At 33.9% G+C, this 17,143-nt stretch overlaps 1 protein-coding gene across 1 annotated transcript in view; it reads left to right on the forward strand.

The window, feature by feature from the left end:
* The window catches only part of eIF2Balpha (eukaryotic translation initiation factor 2B subunit alpha), a 168,881-nt gene that overhangs the window by 119,547 nt on the left and 32,191 nt on the right, over positions 1 to 17,143 (forward strand). Inside the window, exon 8 of the mRNA XM_090373526.1 lies at positions 12,797 to 12,872. Coding sequence (XP_090229652.1) covers positions 12,797 to 12,872 — 76 coding nt within the window. The remainder of the gene's footprint in view (positions 1 to 12,796; positions 12,873 to 17,143) is intronic.

Genomic DNA, 17,143 nt, shown 5'->3' on the forward strand with positions numbered 1-17,143 from the left:
TTCTGCCATTTCTTCTGTCATAAAGGTAAGAGACAGGAACCTAAAAATTTGCTATAAACTTAAAACATAGGTTATCTGTATTTAATATTAGCATTATGTTGAAACTTCAAGGAACTGTGATTATTAATCCAATTTAAAATTTTAATTTGAAATGCTGTAGATAAAAGTTAATTTATTTATCAATGCAGATATGCACAGAGGAAAACATAGAGGAAAAAAATCCATTACACTTAAAAGTCAAGCATGCTCTCAATCTGTTTATTTTAAATGTGTACAGTGTCTATTCTCTTATTGTTTAGAGTGGTGGTGGTGTTATCCACCAAGAATAAGTAACAATAGTCTTCTCCATTGGTGAAGCATTACTTATTTGAGGTAGTACAATATCATGGCAACTCATTGTGAAAGTATTCACAATATGAGATATAATTAAAATGATGCCAATTCATCTACCTTGGTATAGTGTACTACTTATAAAAATGATGTGATTGCACTAACCCGTATGTCAGTAAACTCCTTCATAATCTAAGACGCTATCCAAAAAATGTCTTTTAGTCTAAATTTTTGCACTGCACACCACCACCACCAGGCATCTCTCATATTGTGAAGTTATACTTCATAACTGGGTTGTCTCTATTGCAACACTAGGGTACCTGTCCACCCCCTGAAGAGAGGCCAACAAGCATTGAAATGGGTGGTCGTATCCTCCAAAAATAAGTAACAATAGTCTTCTCCATTGGTGAAGCATTACTTATTCAAGGTAGCGCAATATCATGGCAACTCGTGAAGGTTTTCACAATATGAGATATAATTAAAATGATGCCAATTTATCTACTTCAGTAGTCACTACATACAAAAATACAGAGGCTAGGAGATATATGACTATACATTATGTACACGCCTGAATGTAAAAAGAAGATACGTCAACCAGTAATTATGTTGTTAATATCAATAAGTTTTTTAAATTTCATGATATTCAGTATCATGAAATTTGAAAAACATATTGATATTAACAACATAATTACTGGTTGTATCTTCTTTTTACGTTCAGGTGTGTACATATTGTATAGTCATATATCCCCTAAGCTCTGTCATGTCTCGTGGTGTAGAAAGTCTGTGCCCACGGATTGGCTAACTATGGGGGTATTATGTTTTATTTGTTATGTATTGCTAACTGTTTTGTCATATTTATTTGTATTGTTCATTTTAAACGTTTTTCTGTCTCATATTTGTAATAACAATACCATTACTGACTTAAACACAAGGCACATGGCTAGTTCTGTGTCCAGGAACCTACTTTAGGTAAGGGTAATGCAATCCTTGACTGCCCAAACGCCGACCGGGTAAAGTACCTGCCCGGCAACCCAAAGGTCGCGGGTTCGATTCCCGCCTCAGGCTTGGATCAAAGTACTGCAAAAACCTTGGGAGGTGCAATATGGCCACAGAAGCCGATGCGCCAACAACTACCAAATCAATCAAACTGCCCAAACACCACTACATTCCCATTCTTCCGATTACTTTTTGCTGTTCTTATACACTACTTCTTATATCTCCTGTATCATTAGGCTGGCCGAAAGCAATATTTGAGATACTGTTTTTCTGCTATCACTTCTTTTTTCTTTTAAGACAACGTTTAGTCTTTCAATGTTACTTTGTGTGTCCAATTTTCTCCCCTTTGCTGGCTCATTTGCCTACTCCCCCATCACATGTGTATGGTTCACTTTGACCAATTCACATCTTCTTCCCCCTATACTTGGGGTTACTTTAGCTGTTATAAATTTGCTGGGAACTATCGGCTTACTTCCTTGGTCTCTGTTACAGCCCTGTTATGTTATGTTCTCTTCAGTAGGTTCATCAGTAAGCTGTCATATCTTGACTATTTGCTTTCTTCCTGATATTTTGCTTTCTTTGTTAAAATTCAGGTAGGATGGTTTACTATTATTAATTTTTTTCTTTAACTGGAATCAATTGGTTTTAGCTTAATTTTGCATTTTACTTATTTATTTTAGTATTATAGTATTTTTTGTTTATGGTTCTGTTTTTTATTTCTTTTTCTTTTTGGTATCTGTTGGATCAGCTATGATCTATATGTTTGCTTGCTTCTTCTGTCTGCCACATATACATCATAACAGAAACAGAGGCCTTGCTTATAGCTGTGTTTCCTTTGGTTTTGGCTGCTGGCCCTTGATGACGTAATTAAAATCTTACGACCTAACATAGTTAAAATCTTAGGACCTACAGCATTAAGTACCATTTATATATATTTTCATTTAATTTTATTTATATAATTTTTTAAGTAATCTGCTTTTATTTCAGGCACTTTTAATTTTTTAATTTTTTTCCATTGTAGTTATGCCTGTCAGTTCGGCACTTCTACCCATACACTTATCTAATCCATTTGCTTATATATATATATATATATATAGATATTAAATTACACTGGCCAACAAAAAATATTTTTTGTCTTACCTCTGCAATGAAAATATGTGATTCTGGAGGAAATAAACTCACTAATTCCAAAAATCACCATAAAAAGTATTACATTTACATCAAAAGATGTACTAACATTTAATGTTAAAATAAAGGGATGTATACATATAATTCAAATTTGTAATACAAGAGTAAAAAATATATTCTCTATAACTCATTTAACTTCAGAAAAATATCATAAATCATAGTGAAATAGTTATATTTCAATAATATATAATTGTCCTTAAAAACAATTGCTACTGAGGGATTTTCTCTTGTATTCCTGCTTACTCTCCCTCACAAGGAACCATCATTACAGGATCCAGTGACCTTTGTACCGCTCATGGAAATACCTTGATGAAACTGCTCCCCTTGTTTATCACTCACATCTCCTAGATTTTTGGGGGGAAATTCGAGATGGGAATGAAAAAAATAAATTTTCAACGACATTCGACAGCCCATTGTTTTTGTAGCACTTGAGTAAATTAGACACCAACATTTCATTTAATAGTTCTTCTTTCCTATTACCCAAGACACCATGTACTACTGCCTTAAATGATCACCAAGCTGCCAATTCAACCTCCTTTAACTGGGTTTCAAACACATGGTCTTTCAGGAGTTTCCTAACTGGGGTCCTACAAAAATTTCTTCCTTAAGTTTGGCATATGTTAAATGTTAAATTAGGAAACACACTTCTCAAGTATGCAAATCCGGTACATTCTTTATCTTGTCCCTTCATGAAATTTTTCATCAATCCAAGTTTGATGTGCAGGGGTGGAAGGAAGAACCTTGTTTGATTGCACTAAAGAAATATACAGGTAGTTCCCGACTTTACGAGTTAATTTGTTCCTAGTGAGTGCTCATAAAGCTGGAATTATTGTCCCATAGACATAATGTTAAAAACAGGGGTTACGTTGTCAACAATGAAATCAGTTAGCTAATTAGTTTATTAGTATTAGTATTAGTAACGGCCGCATGGTGCAAGAAAGCCTATGGCTTATGCTGCACCAGCCAAAAAAAAAAAAAAATCCGAACAAAACAATGATAAAAACAAAAAATAAATAAATAAATAAATAACTAAATAATAATAATTAATAAATAAATAAAAATAAAATAAAAAAAAATAAAAAGGAAATTAAACCTATCATCCTATGCGCTTCCTTACCCGAAAGTACTATCCAGATGGCCTTTGAATTTCCCCAAACTGTCGGCCTCTACCACCCATGAAGGCAACTTATTCCAGTAATTTATAACTCGCTGGCTAAAATAGAACTTCCTGCAGTCCAATCTAAACATTAGTTTAAACATTAGTATTATGTTTAAACAGTGATTGATTTATTCAAAGAAATGAAAATGTAGCCTGTAAAATCAAGCAAATTATAATAATAAAGAAATTATTTATGACTTACAAATGTTAAAGAATGTTTATTCTTCATCATCATCAACTAAATGCACACTCATTGATCACTCACTATTGGCTTGGCACTTGTTGGTTTTATGGCACATTATAGCCTTAGTTGCTAATGCGCCAATAAAATCGAAACTAAAACTTGTTGGTTTGTCGCACAAGGAGTCGTCTTCTTCAGAAATGCTTCAAGAGGCGTTTGTTTCCAAGATAATCTTCTCTTTTCTTTATAAATTTTATGATAGCATTCATAAGTATTTTTTAAGGGGATGCAAATTGCAACTAACAAACACAATACATGCAAATGAGATTGCAACTAACATGATTTGCATGGAGCAACAAGTTTATGAAGCTTAAAAAAAAAAGAATGAAGAGAAGATTCTGAAAATTTATTTATGTTTTTTATATGATTGAAGAATTCAGTAAAGGGGAAACACATTTCACCATAATAACATAAAAAAACCACACAATTCCAGCTATTGGTATTTACACAAATGCAATAACATCGAGTTTACTACCCATTTATAATTGCTTGTAGTAACAGAAAAGCCCAATAAACCGGAAAGTGCAAATTGTTTTTATTGTTTTATGGTCGTGACCTCCAGAAATGTGCTTGGTATTTACATAAATGCAATAACATCGAGTTTACTACCCGTTTATAATTGCTTGCAGTAACAGAAAAGCCCAATAAACCGGAAAGTGCAAATTATTTTTATTGTTTTATGGTTGTGATCTCCAGAAATGTGCTTTAGAAAAATATCACAAAGCCATTCAAAATTGATTCTTGTAATGGAACATATGATAATGATGAAAGTGTAGTGCATTTTCATGATTTGAATTGGTAGCCAATACAATTTACATTATAAAATGACCTTTTAGAGAAATAAATAGCTTAGTTATATAGCAAAATTTTCAACTTCTGAGTTTTGGAATGAATTACCAAAAAAACAATGGGTTATTGGGTTCACATTACAATATTTTCATGATATGATGGTGTCTCTGGAATGGATTAATATCGTAAAGCAGGGTACACTGTATTTTGTAGCTACGTGCGTTGTTCGAAATGCAGTATTTATGCATGTTTAACATTCATTTTTTTCAATTAATAATCGTATTTTCGAATTTGTTGATACTTGAAAAAAAAAACTCTTAAACCCAGGAACTTGTAAAGTGGGAACTGCCTGTATTTTACATTATATTGTTCCAATGTTGCACGGCAACACAAAAAAAACAACAGTATTTTGTGAAACCCCCTTGCAAACCAATAACCTTAAGATCACTGCATATGTTCCAACCATAATCCTGGTATTTTATAGCATGTATAACCTTAGACATACTTTCATGACTTTCTTAAAGTCCAACTGAATAAAACACAGGAAATGATGGAAATTCGTTGTCATTATGAAGCAAAACTGCTTTTAAACTTTACTTTGAGGCATCTATGAATAAATGCCATTCATCTGACTTATGCACGACACCTAGTTCTTTCAAAGTCTAATAATATCTTTGCAAAAATACATAGTCCTCCGTAGCAAAATATTTTGAAAACTTTTCATGTCTTTTTCGAAACACTGAAATCTTTGTTCCTACTGCAAGTACATTCCACTACTGTAACCTAGAACCTAACAGTTCAGCTTGTTAGAATCTAGCTTGTCAGATTCTAAATTTGCTGAAAGAACAGCTTGTTCTTTTGGCAAATTTAAGCCTCAAACCAAATAATTCAATTCATCTTGTTTGAGTAAACGTACCTCACTTACTGAACTTACTGGCTGACAGTTGACATCTTGTGAAGTGGAGGCTTCCTGGGAATCCTCAACTTGAACTTGATCACTATTATCTTCCCCACTACTGTTATCCCAAGTTTTGGGGGACACTGGTATTGGCAAATCGCCACTCTGTGGAACTGGCCAAATTGCAGAAGGTATATTGGATATATTATAGCGTGTTTGCTTTTTTTAGACCTACCAGATATATTTGTTATACAGAAGTAGCAATCACTAATGTGATTAGATGGTTCTCGCCAAACCATAGGGACTGCAAAAGTTAACGCTTTGAGGTTGCCATGTAACCACTTCCTAAGGTTTGTCTTGATCACCAATTTTACATCTGAAATAAAAAGAATACCAAAGTTTTGTAATGTCGTAGATATTTTCCCTTTGAGTCTTTGGAATAAACCGTCCACAAACATGACAACAATTGTCTGGATGATTGATACACTTCTTATGTGTCTTCTTATTCATCGTAGCACTAAATGAATTTAATGAAAATGTAAATTCAGTTTTGAGCAGTACAATATAAAAATAACACACATTCAATTTTTATCACTACACGGTACACACACACGTGGCAACTTGCTAGTTCCACTCGTGTGAAAACACTGAAAGGAAAAATATTTGCGAATCGGTAGGTAGTCTGAAATTATTTTACTGCTAACACATGGGTTGTGGGCCACATATTTGGAGGATAGATGTAAAACCCTGAGAATATGTCACAACCAATTAATACTTGGAAAACCTTGGCACAGTCTACAAAAATCCTCACCAAAAATGCCAAGTGTGCTCTCTTCAAATTGTAAATTGTTGCATCAGAATTTGAACCTAAGAACCAAGGGTAGAAGTCTGATTATGTTTATCGCAAGAAAACCAAGGCCAGAATCAATTGCTAAAATTAAGAGAATTAGCTTATATCTGTTAAGATAAACCAGTATATCTATATTACTTGCTAGATTGGCATATTTTGGTAAAACGTAACTCCATCTATATTTAATAACTGTGACGTGATGTGAAACTATCATGGTGATTTTTTAAATCATAAAAATTGTTAAAAGCATAAAAATTGTTAAAAACAGCATTTAAGTTCTTGGAGGAAAATCGTGTTGACTAGTGTTATTTGGGCACTTATATTATGAACTTGAAAATGGAAGAAGCTAATAGTGTCATATGTATATTTTATGATTATAATTTTTTTTAAAGCAGCATTAATAAAAATACTAATTTTGTTTCATGGAAACTAAAAAATGTAAAAAAAAAAAAAAAAAAAAGTACATTATTATGCATTGGATTAACATGATTTAGAGTATTTTAACAACTAACTCTACATACCAGGTTTGACCAAAAAGTTTGAGGCCTTACTTTATATCTTGAAATTGTGATGTAGCAAACTGCAACTTGTCGCGTTTGGTTACTCATTTAGACATAGTAACACATGAATCACCCATTTATCTGTAGTCATTCTGAATTACTGTGTGAAAAATAGAAGGTTTTATGTGTTTTGTTGCATTTTAAAATGAGTGATTTTATTCAGCAGCAAATTTGCATTATTTTGTTTTAGCTTTTTTCACTTTATTTCAAAAAAGTGCACCAGAAACTCACAAAATGTTAAAAATGGGTTTCAAAGAAGATGCTTTTTGTCATTGTGACATTTTTTAATTGAAAAAAATCATATTTAATAAGTATTGCAATCCATCCATTAATGAGCTGCCAAGCATTAGTATTCCAAGCAGTATACAAAAAAAAAAAAAAAAAAACCTTTCTTTTTAGAAATAAAAAAGAAAATTTAGATTCCTTATTGTAAAGGAAAATTTAAAAGTTGAAATTAAAAGTTAAAAATTTGAAAGTTTAAATTAAAAAGAAAATTTAGACTCCTTATTGTCCTAATAGGTGGTACCACCACTGCTGAGTTAGTATTTGTTTTCATATCAAAAGAAATGAGAGAAAATATTGTCAGTAGGTATTAGATATGCCCCATTACTTTCTTTACCAAAATCATCAGAACAATCCATATATTTTTGTCACTGCTGCATAAACTTAAAAATCTTGCTATAGTACCTTGTCTGCTCTAGTACCTTGCAGCCACCTGTGCTAATGATTTGAACCTTCAAACAGCAGTAGTTTTGCCTATTTCATAAAGTGTTGTAGTTTCTTGAATGTCTGAATAAAGTGGGCTCCTATTAACGCGTCCAAAAAATTGACCAAAACTGACCTCAGCATCCTAGGAGATGGTTCAAACCTAGTGACAAAACATGGAATGGGTTACGTCATATCTCCAAATAAAAAGGCCAGAATAGTACTATCGTCAGCCTTGCAAGTTAAGGGAATCGTCTACTAGGTGATGGTTCCCCTAGCAATAGTACTGTTCCGGCCTTTTTATTTTGAGTATATAATGTGATGCCATTCCATGTTTTGTCACTAGGGTTTTGGGCCAAAATGGTGGAACCAGTTTCATCACTAATCATGTTAAACTGGAAATCATCATCCTTGGCAGGATGTTATTGAAACCTTTCTTATAACAAATCTAAATTTTTGCATTTTTGTGTTCATCTGTAAGTAAGTGTGAAATCCAGTGGAACAACCTCTCTAATACCAAAAAGTCATTATCACCTCTTGTACAGTAAGGTATTGTCTACTAAGAGTGATGCTGTTTTGCATCACTCTTTCAGCATTAGTACAGCATGCTGTACCTCACCCTCCTGTCCCTTTGATCCTGCCACTTTATAGACAGGAACACTGCAGTTGTCGGTCAGTGACTGACTGTGTCTATGTTTCTGTATTTAAAGTGTTTCACTTGACTTCTGACATTTCTGGTTGAGCATATGCTGAGCATAAATTTGTGTTGTAAAGGATATACAGGCAGTCCTTTGCTTTTAGACACTTGACATTTGAATAACTCATTCTTTTGGACATTATGTATTGACACCTTAAATCAACTTTCAGATGCAATCTTAAGCTATCAGTAAACCAGTGAATGAACTTTTGCAAATGACCACATTGTGTGGCCTGCCTGCTAACAGTGTCAGCATCATTGGCATCTTGGTCTGTACATCAGTGTTAATTATTTAACAATTATTTATTATTTAATAATTACTCAATTTTTTAATTATTTTAATTGTTAAAATAGTTTAATGAATTTTTCTCTTATTTTATAAAAGTGAATGGGAAAGGGAAAAATGAAAGTGCCAATATTCATGATAAAAAGTGCAGAAATCAAACTTCATATAATGAGATAACTCTTGAAATAATTAGGCTTGCTAAATGCACTGAATCTTTAGTCTCACTCAGATGCTCAGTAAACCTAAGTCAGTTCAGTCACAACTGAATATACAATCATGTATTCAGTTATGAAGTAAAGAGTAAAATGAAAGACCATGTATGACATGCTGAAAATATACAGTTGATTATTATGTCAAAAAAGGTAAGACAAAGTCTTGAGGAAATGTAAAAATCTTTAAAATTATGGATTGAGGACCAACATTAAACATTTCAGTAAGTCTTTCGATCATTCAGTTTAGAGTTATGAGTTAATAGGATTGGAAGAAATGCTTAAAAAAAAGTGCTACTATTGCTCCAGGATTTCATGCATGCAAATGCTAGTTTGATAGGTTCAAGAATAGAGCTAGGTTTCACAATATTGTATTGACTGGAAAATCTGCTAGTACCAATAAACACTTTGAATTAGAATTTGTGAAAAAGTTTACCAAAGTTGTTAGGAGGGGACAGTTATTCTACTTGTCAGATTTTTAAGGTTGACAAGATAAGATTATTTTGGAAAAAGATGCCCACATGAAACTACTTGGAAAGGAGGTGAAAGTAGTACCTGGGCACAAGGTATTATAGTGTGGTGTGGTGTATTTGGGGGTTAACCAATATCATACTGGTGTAACAGGAGGATCTACTCAAGGATATGAAGCTTATTTCGAAGGCTCCAAGCATTTTAATAAAAGATAACAGCAGATTTTAACATGTTATGCAAATTTTAGTTGGCTTTCGTGTCTAATATTGCTGTTATTTCAGAAGAGGCAATGAGCTTGAAGTGACAAGCTGTACATTTCTACCATTGCACATCAGAAGAGAGAGAAAGAGGTTGCAGGTCGATAATCTTGGTGGAGTGTGTGGCATTTATGTCACCAGTCAGTCTTGTTGTTTTTGGCTGGTGGCATCAGGATTAGATTGTTGGAGGAGAGAGTGGGTTGGCATAGAATGGATGAATCATCACTACAGTAGGCCAGATGGCAAGATCACAAACAGCATCAAAGCTGTTCTGTGCATTGACTATATGATAAAATGCATGTGACAATTGTTTGAAAGTGGCTGGTGAGCCTCCACCTTGGTCTTCAGTTCTTGGTAAATGGAATCAGTAATTGTTGTGAGATAGTCCTAGGAGAAGGCCTCGAGATGAACAGGCTTTTCTTGTCTGATATCCTGTTTGATTGACTTGTGAATAGACTGGATGTTTTAGAGGTTCCAAAAGCTATGTTATGCCTGGATTTCTTAACTGCTCTTGATCCTACATGAGGATTCATAGAAGTATGGCAGCAGGTTAGTGGTTGGCACTCTCTTAGCTGGAGTATGTGAAATGTGAAAAGTTGCTAGTAAAGGGTCTCTTGAGGATCTCCTCAGAGCAGTTATCAACTATAATGGCTAGTTTGAACTCTCATCAGATGGAACATACTAAAGAGGAATAGACCTTTGTCAAACATCTCTTTGTGGGTAACAGTTGCTGGCAGTGTCGGACTTGTCGTTTTGTTTAATGACATCTCTAAATCAGTATAAGAAATTTTGTTATATAGGCATTGTAACACTTAAAAGCATAAACAAATAGTGCTGCTTTGGCTATACAACTCAAAAAAATATACAACTTAACAAAAAAATAATGTAGAGTGGTCCCTGGTTGAGGAACTGACAAGTGCACAAGGAAGAATTGAAATATAACATGTTATCCAAAGTCATTCTTAGCATTTTAATAATTCCTCAAAGTAGTGCTGAGTGTCAGAGAATATTAAATTGAGTGAAGAAAAAACTGGATTCAGATCTCTTTCTGGCAGTTTTGTAAATTCTCTTGACAGCAAAGCCTGAATGGCAGTGCCATTGTCATGAAAGTTTGACTCAGAATTTCTGAAGATGTGCTTACCATTGCAAGAAAGATACTTGAAGTTTGTTTGTTATTTGGTTTTTAGGAGCATCAGCAACTAAGGCCATATTGCTCCGGGATATGTGGTGGTCATTCCCTGACCTTTCCGCAACCTCCATATTTGGTGGTGACGGATACTTGAAGTAACCATAATCAGTTGATGGCTAAGATACAATCCAAACAGGAATCTACAGACAGAAAAATGTTAGGTAACATATTTAAAAGCATACTGTACTGTTAAACAATCATATAGCTATATTTTAATATAAAATATGTATTTTATCAGTGAAATTTAATTTCTAATGTAGTGCAAACTTTAAAACAACCTCCTGCATTATCCAAAAAAAAATGTCCTGTTTTTCCTCCTTATAAATACCTAATCTCTAGCTTTTCAAAAGTCAAAAGTTGACATCTATAAGATATCTAAGGACAAGTTCATGCCATTGCTTGGTGGCAGTGTAGCAGGTAATTTTAAACTCAACCCTATATTACTCTACCATTCAGAAAATCATAAAGCTTTTAAAGAGAAAGTCAAAGGCATGTTGCATTATTCATTTGAACATACGGATTGCTTTGGGGCTCATTTTGTTCGAGGAGTTACAGTGTTACAGCAGGAATGATTTAGCATTCAAGCCATTGTTGATTTTAGACAATGCTTCTGGGCACCAACTTTCATTAAGGTTGGGGGAACTGTTATCCAGAAATTAAAGTTTTGTTTATGCCTAAAAACACCTCCTGTGATATTCAGCCTATAGACTAGATAGTCCAAGCTACCTTCCTTATACTATCAAGAATATTGGAAATTTTGACTTAAATAAAGGAATCAACAATGAATGACTGCTGAAGCAGTTATTCCTAAAGTTACAAATTTTGAAGGTTTGAAGAGACCTGTGAAGTTGTCACATAGGAAGTTCTTCAGCTTATAAATCAACTAACTTAGAAGTGAAGATTTGGATGAATTGATTTCATTCCATTCAGAGCCTGTTTTATGTGTGTGAAGATCTGATTGCTGTGCAAGAGGAAAATAAGGCATCACCGGAAGACCAAGTTGAAAAATTATTAAAAGTCCTCCCACAATGATTCTGATTGTGAAGAACCTCAATGAAGCCTTCACTTACCTTGAGAAGTTTTAAACATTGTGGAAGAATTTGACCCTAATGCAGAAAGAAGTTCAATAGTCTACAGAGATGTTGAGAGAGCTGCATCTTGTTATAGATTTATCTACCAAGAAAAGAATAGAACACATATTTAACTCTCTCTCTCTCGACATATTTTCAAGAAAGCTCATGAGACACCATCAATCTGCAGAAGAGCCTTCAACATCTAAATTTGCATCATCATGATCTACTCTAAAATCTTCTGTCTAATCCCCTGCAAAATCACCATCAGCAAGCCCTTCATCCAACCATTAAAATGCGTTTCTTGTGTTTAACAGATGCTATCACCAATAAGCTGAGATAATTTGATTTTAAGGTAAGAAAGTAGTAGTTAAGATTAATTTTACTGATTATATTTGATGCTAAATGTAGCATTTTAAATATTAAAAAATGCTTTGTGTACATTGAATAACACTCAAAAATGAAAAGGTGGGAAAAAATCTTTATATATATATATACAGTATATATATATATATTTTTTTTTTTTTTTACCGTAATTGGGGATTTTATTCCATTTACATTCTCTGGAAATGGAACCCCCATTATAGTATACAAGTCTATAGCTAGACTTTCAGACATTTTCAGGAATGCATTATGTCCAAAAATTAAGGATTGTTGTAAGTTCCTACTGGCCTTATATCTTGTAGTCCACTATATTTTGTTTAAAAAAAAAAAAAAAAAAAAAAAAATGGATGTAAGTCTGACTATTCTCTTGATATTTGGTATCATAATTTTTTTTACTTTTTTATATTATTAACCATATTAGTTGAGTTGAAACTTCTCTGGGCATAATGATATTGTCCAGAATAATTGGCATCTTAACTATAATACCAAAGTATAGTCAATCTATTTATTCCCCTAGATATATTCTGGAGAATGTTGATTTGGTGATGGTAGGAGCTGAAGGTGTAGTAGAAAATGGAGGAATTATCAATAAAGTATGTTAATGTTTTTTGTATATTATTTTACTTAACATAAAAGGTGTTGACTGTCTGTTCTGAGATTAATCTGCCTTAAATAACAGTAAGTTTTTTATGTTTTTATATTTGGTGCTGTCACTGTTTGAATCAATTTCATTTTCTTATGAGTACATGGTGAAGTTTCATATGAGTACATAAGTGCAGTTTACACTTTAATTGATTTAACCTGTCAAAAGTTGTTTTTGAATCATAAGTGTTTTTCTATAATTTAAACAAAAAAATTTAATTTATAAATTTCGTGTCCCCCTTCTGCTTTCATACTTTATAAAAAATTAAAAAATGCAAGGGCAAATTTTGTATTTGTAAGTTTAGAAACAATTTATTTTTATGCGACTGAATCCTGAAAAATCATTGAGGAATTATTTTTTATGGTGTGATTTTTAAATATTCCCCAAAAAACAAACATTTTCTGTAAATTGTTTAAACAAAACAGTAAATTTGGTCTAAGTAATTTTGGTGTTCAATGTGTTCAATTTTGGTGTTCAAGGTGGGCAGCTTTAGTTACTTTGCAGCTGCCTCATCTGTAATTCAACTTATACTATATTTGGCACAATACATCCCTGTCAAAGCAGCCAATTCTTCACAAATGCATGAAGTTCCATAATGATTCCTGGCATAGGTAAAACATTCACCTGTCACCAATCTAAACCTAACACAATCTGCAGCCCAGAGGGTAAAATCTAAAGGAGTCAGATCAGAGGGATCCACAGAATTGGTCCTCCTCCAATCCACTTTCCAGAAAACACTGTCATTTAGGTATGGACAAACTTCTTTTTGGTAATGTGGTGTAATAATGTTTACTTATTACACCACATTATATGCTTTTCACTTATTACTTTTTTACTTATTACACCACTTATATGTTTACTTATTACATCACTTATATGCTTGTCAGCAAATTATTAATTGCTTGATAATTGTAATTTAGAAATTAAAGTCCTTTTTTATAATAGTCTCTCTCTCTCTCTCTCTCTCTTGCACCTCCGTAGCCAGGTGGGAAGGAGCAGCAATACGTAGCACACTCTTCTTGATTAGACCGACCGAGGTTCGAGCCCGTCACCACCAAATACGGAGGATGCGGAAAGGTCATGGAATGACCACCGCATCTCTCTCTCTCTCTCTCTCTCTCTCTCTGTGCGTGTGCATGCCTTATTGTCTGGTGAATATTTTGTTCCTTCTGGTGAGAGCAACAAGACTTCAGCTTATGCTCAAATTGTCCCCAGAAAAATATAATGCAGAGAAACATGTTGTTATAAAATTTTTTTAACACTTCTGCTTTGAAATATAACCCTATTCCTTTTCTTAATGGCTGTTATTGGCCAATTCTTCCAATTACGAGGTTTTAATATTTACATAACTTTTTTTTTACGTTTCAGTGGAAATTTTTCCTTCCTCACGCTATTTAGCTGCATGTTTAATCTTTATACTTTATCAATTGGCCAACCCCCATATGATGAGAAACCAGTAGTCTCAAAACATCAAGGTCGTGTCCCAGCATTCCTTAATAAATAGCATATCTTGTTAATTTTTTTGGTGATGTTATTTTGATTAAAATGAAAAATTAGTAATTTTAGGCAACTTTGTGGATAATGATGATGTTTCTGAAATGAACACAAACCAAAATCTTGTCATTTGAAATAACAAAAAGACAGAAAAATTAAATACAGAAGATATACTGTTGCCAAATCATTTGTTTCAACTCCTGTGTTGAAATATAACCCCAGTTCTTTATTTAATTAAAACACTTTTTACTGAAGTGTAAAATATAAAGGAAAAATAAATTTGTAGTGTTCTTTTATGTGCATCAGTATAAGTAGTAGGATTATTTCCTTTAAATATAAATAAGAATGCCAAGTGATAAAAGCAAGAGTTTCATTTTCAAATGTGTAGGAACCCATTTTATACTTGGATTTCAGAAAAGCTGTTGACACATGTTGGACCTAAAAGACTGCTATACAAATTGCAGCAGTGTGGCATTTAAGGGAAAGATACTGCTATGGATAAAAAAATGGTGGAGTGGGAGACGACAGAATGGTTATCAATGGATACTGCTTTTCATGGGATAATGTTAATAGTGAAGTCCCTCAGGATTGAGTGCAGGGCCCATTGTTGTTTTTTACATTTATTAATGATATTGAAGAAAGTATATCAGGCTTAATGTCTAAGTTTGCAGTTGATATGTTGGTTGTCAGGGTGTTTAATGGCAGTAATCAAGGTATGCTACTGCAACAAGATCTAGAAACATTAGGCAGTGTGCTGAGAAATAGTAATCGAAGTTTAACATTGAAAATCTGTGGTACTGCATATGAATAGTATTAATCTCAGATTAAGGTACCAACTGTGTATTAACTATATTCAGGGTTATGGAAACTGAAAAAGATCTATGGAAAAGAATAAGTAGTTAGGATAATGAGGATTTTGTCAATAATATACCGGAATTTTGCTGGCAGGTATAAGGAGGTGATTATTCCATTATATAAGGCATCTTGAATACTTGCATACTGGTTTTGAAGCATTATTTTTGGAAGGATGTAGATCTGTTGGAATGGGTGCAGAAATAGAAAAAGGCAGTGAGATTAGTAAGAGGATCAAAAAAGTGGTCTTACCAACAAAGGTTTCAGTTCTGCAAATTGCAATGTCTGGAGACTAAGCACCTACAAAATGATCTGATTGAGGTGTTTAAGGCTTTGAATGATCAGTATTGAGTAAACTCAATACTGATGGCATTCTTCTCTTGCTCACACACACACACACACACACACACACACACACACACACACACACACACACACACACACACACACACACACACACACACACACACGGGAGCATAAATTCAAATAGAGGAAGGATGGTGGAAGGGTAAATGTATGGAAGTTTGCTAGTGGATAGTTAGTTGGAACAAACTTTCATCTGCTATTGTGGCAGTAGTTTGAATAAATTCAAAGAACTAGACAAACTGTTGGAGGGAATGGATAAAATGTCACAACTAAATGTAAATGTTTTGTTTTTAAGGGAAAAAATCACATGGTTTAGCTTGCATTATTTAAATCATACAGATGTTTCAACAGATGGCCTTAAGGATTTGACCTTTGAATGTTTTGTGCAGAAAATATCAGTGAAACTTAGCTTTTTTACTAATGGAAATTTAATACAATAATTTCAATAATATATCATCATCATCTATCATCGTTCCGCTATTCCACAGGTCGACATATGAAGCCTCCCATCATGCCATGTCCATGTACTTCTCTCCGTCGTTGTACTTCTCTCCGTCGTTGATTTCACTCTATTTTCCTCCTCTCTTAATGACATTGATCTTTACCATGTCCTGCCATCTCATTCTTGGTCTCCCCTTGGTCTTTTGTCCCTTAATTGTAAATCAAACATTCTTCTTGGCAAATGCCTCTCGTTCATCCTCTTGACATGTCCAAACCATTTCAAACGGGACCTTTCATTCACATCATTCCTGATTTTGTCGTGTCTTGTCTTTCTGAGTATGCTCCTCACAAATCTCATTTCTGCCCCCTGAATTCTGCTTTCATCCTTTTTACTCATAGTCCAAGTTTCGGATGCATAAGTCAGAATTGGTACATAATAGGCCTGATATATAGCCTTCTTACACTTCAGTGGTATGTTCCTGTTCCAAATCAGATCTCGTCTGCCTATAGAAATAAATTCCCACCCGCTTATACTTATTCCTTCTACTTATTTCTTCGTCTGTTACTCCAGTCTTTGTAATGGTGCTTCCTAGATACTTGAAGTTGTTAACCATTTTTAGCTGTTTCCCTTCCATTGTAATGTATCTGTCATGCTTGCCACTCCTCTTTAGAATCATTACTTCTCTCTTCTCCTGACTGAAAACCAGTCCAAATTCATTGGCCATACTAGCCCATACATCAACTTGCCGTTGCACTTGTTCCCTGCTCTCCATGGTCATGCGAGATGAAAGTCATGCGAAGAGCATGACTTTCTTCTGGTCCTATCCAAGTTGTTCCACCACTCTACATTGCACATCATTCTTGATAGCTATAAACAGTAGTGGTGACAGGATGCCTCCTTGCCTCAAACCTGATGTTATTTCGAAGCTCTCCATCAACTCTCCATCAACACCACCACTGTTCTTACTTTGCTCACTGTTTTGGTGCACATATTCTCAATTCTCTCCACAAGATGTTCCTCAATCCCCAACTTTCTTAAAACCTCCCACACTTTTTCTCTCTTTACGG

This window comes from Mastigoproctus giganteus, chromosome 5 (genome assembly GCF_048544385.1).
Source record: "Mastigoproctus giganteus isolate SK-2022 chromosome 5, ASM4854438v1, whole genome shotgun sequence".
Lineage (NCBI taxonomy): Eukaryota > Metazoa > Arthropoda > Arachnida > Uropygi > Thelyphonidae > Mastigoproctus > Mastigoproctus giganteus.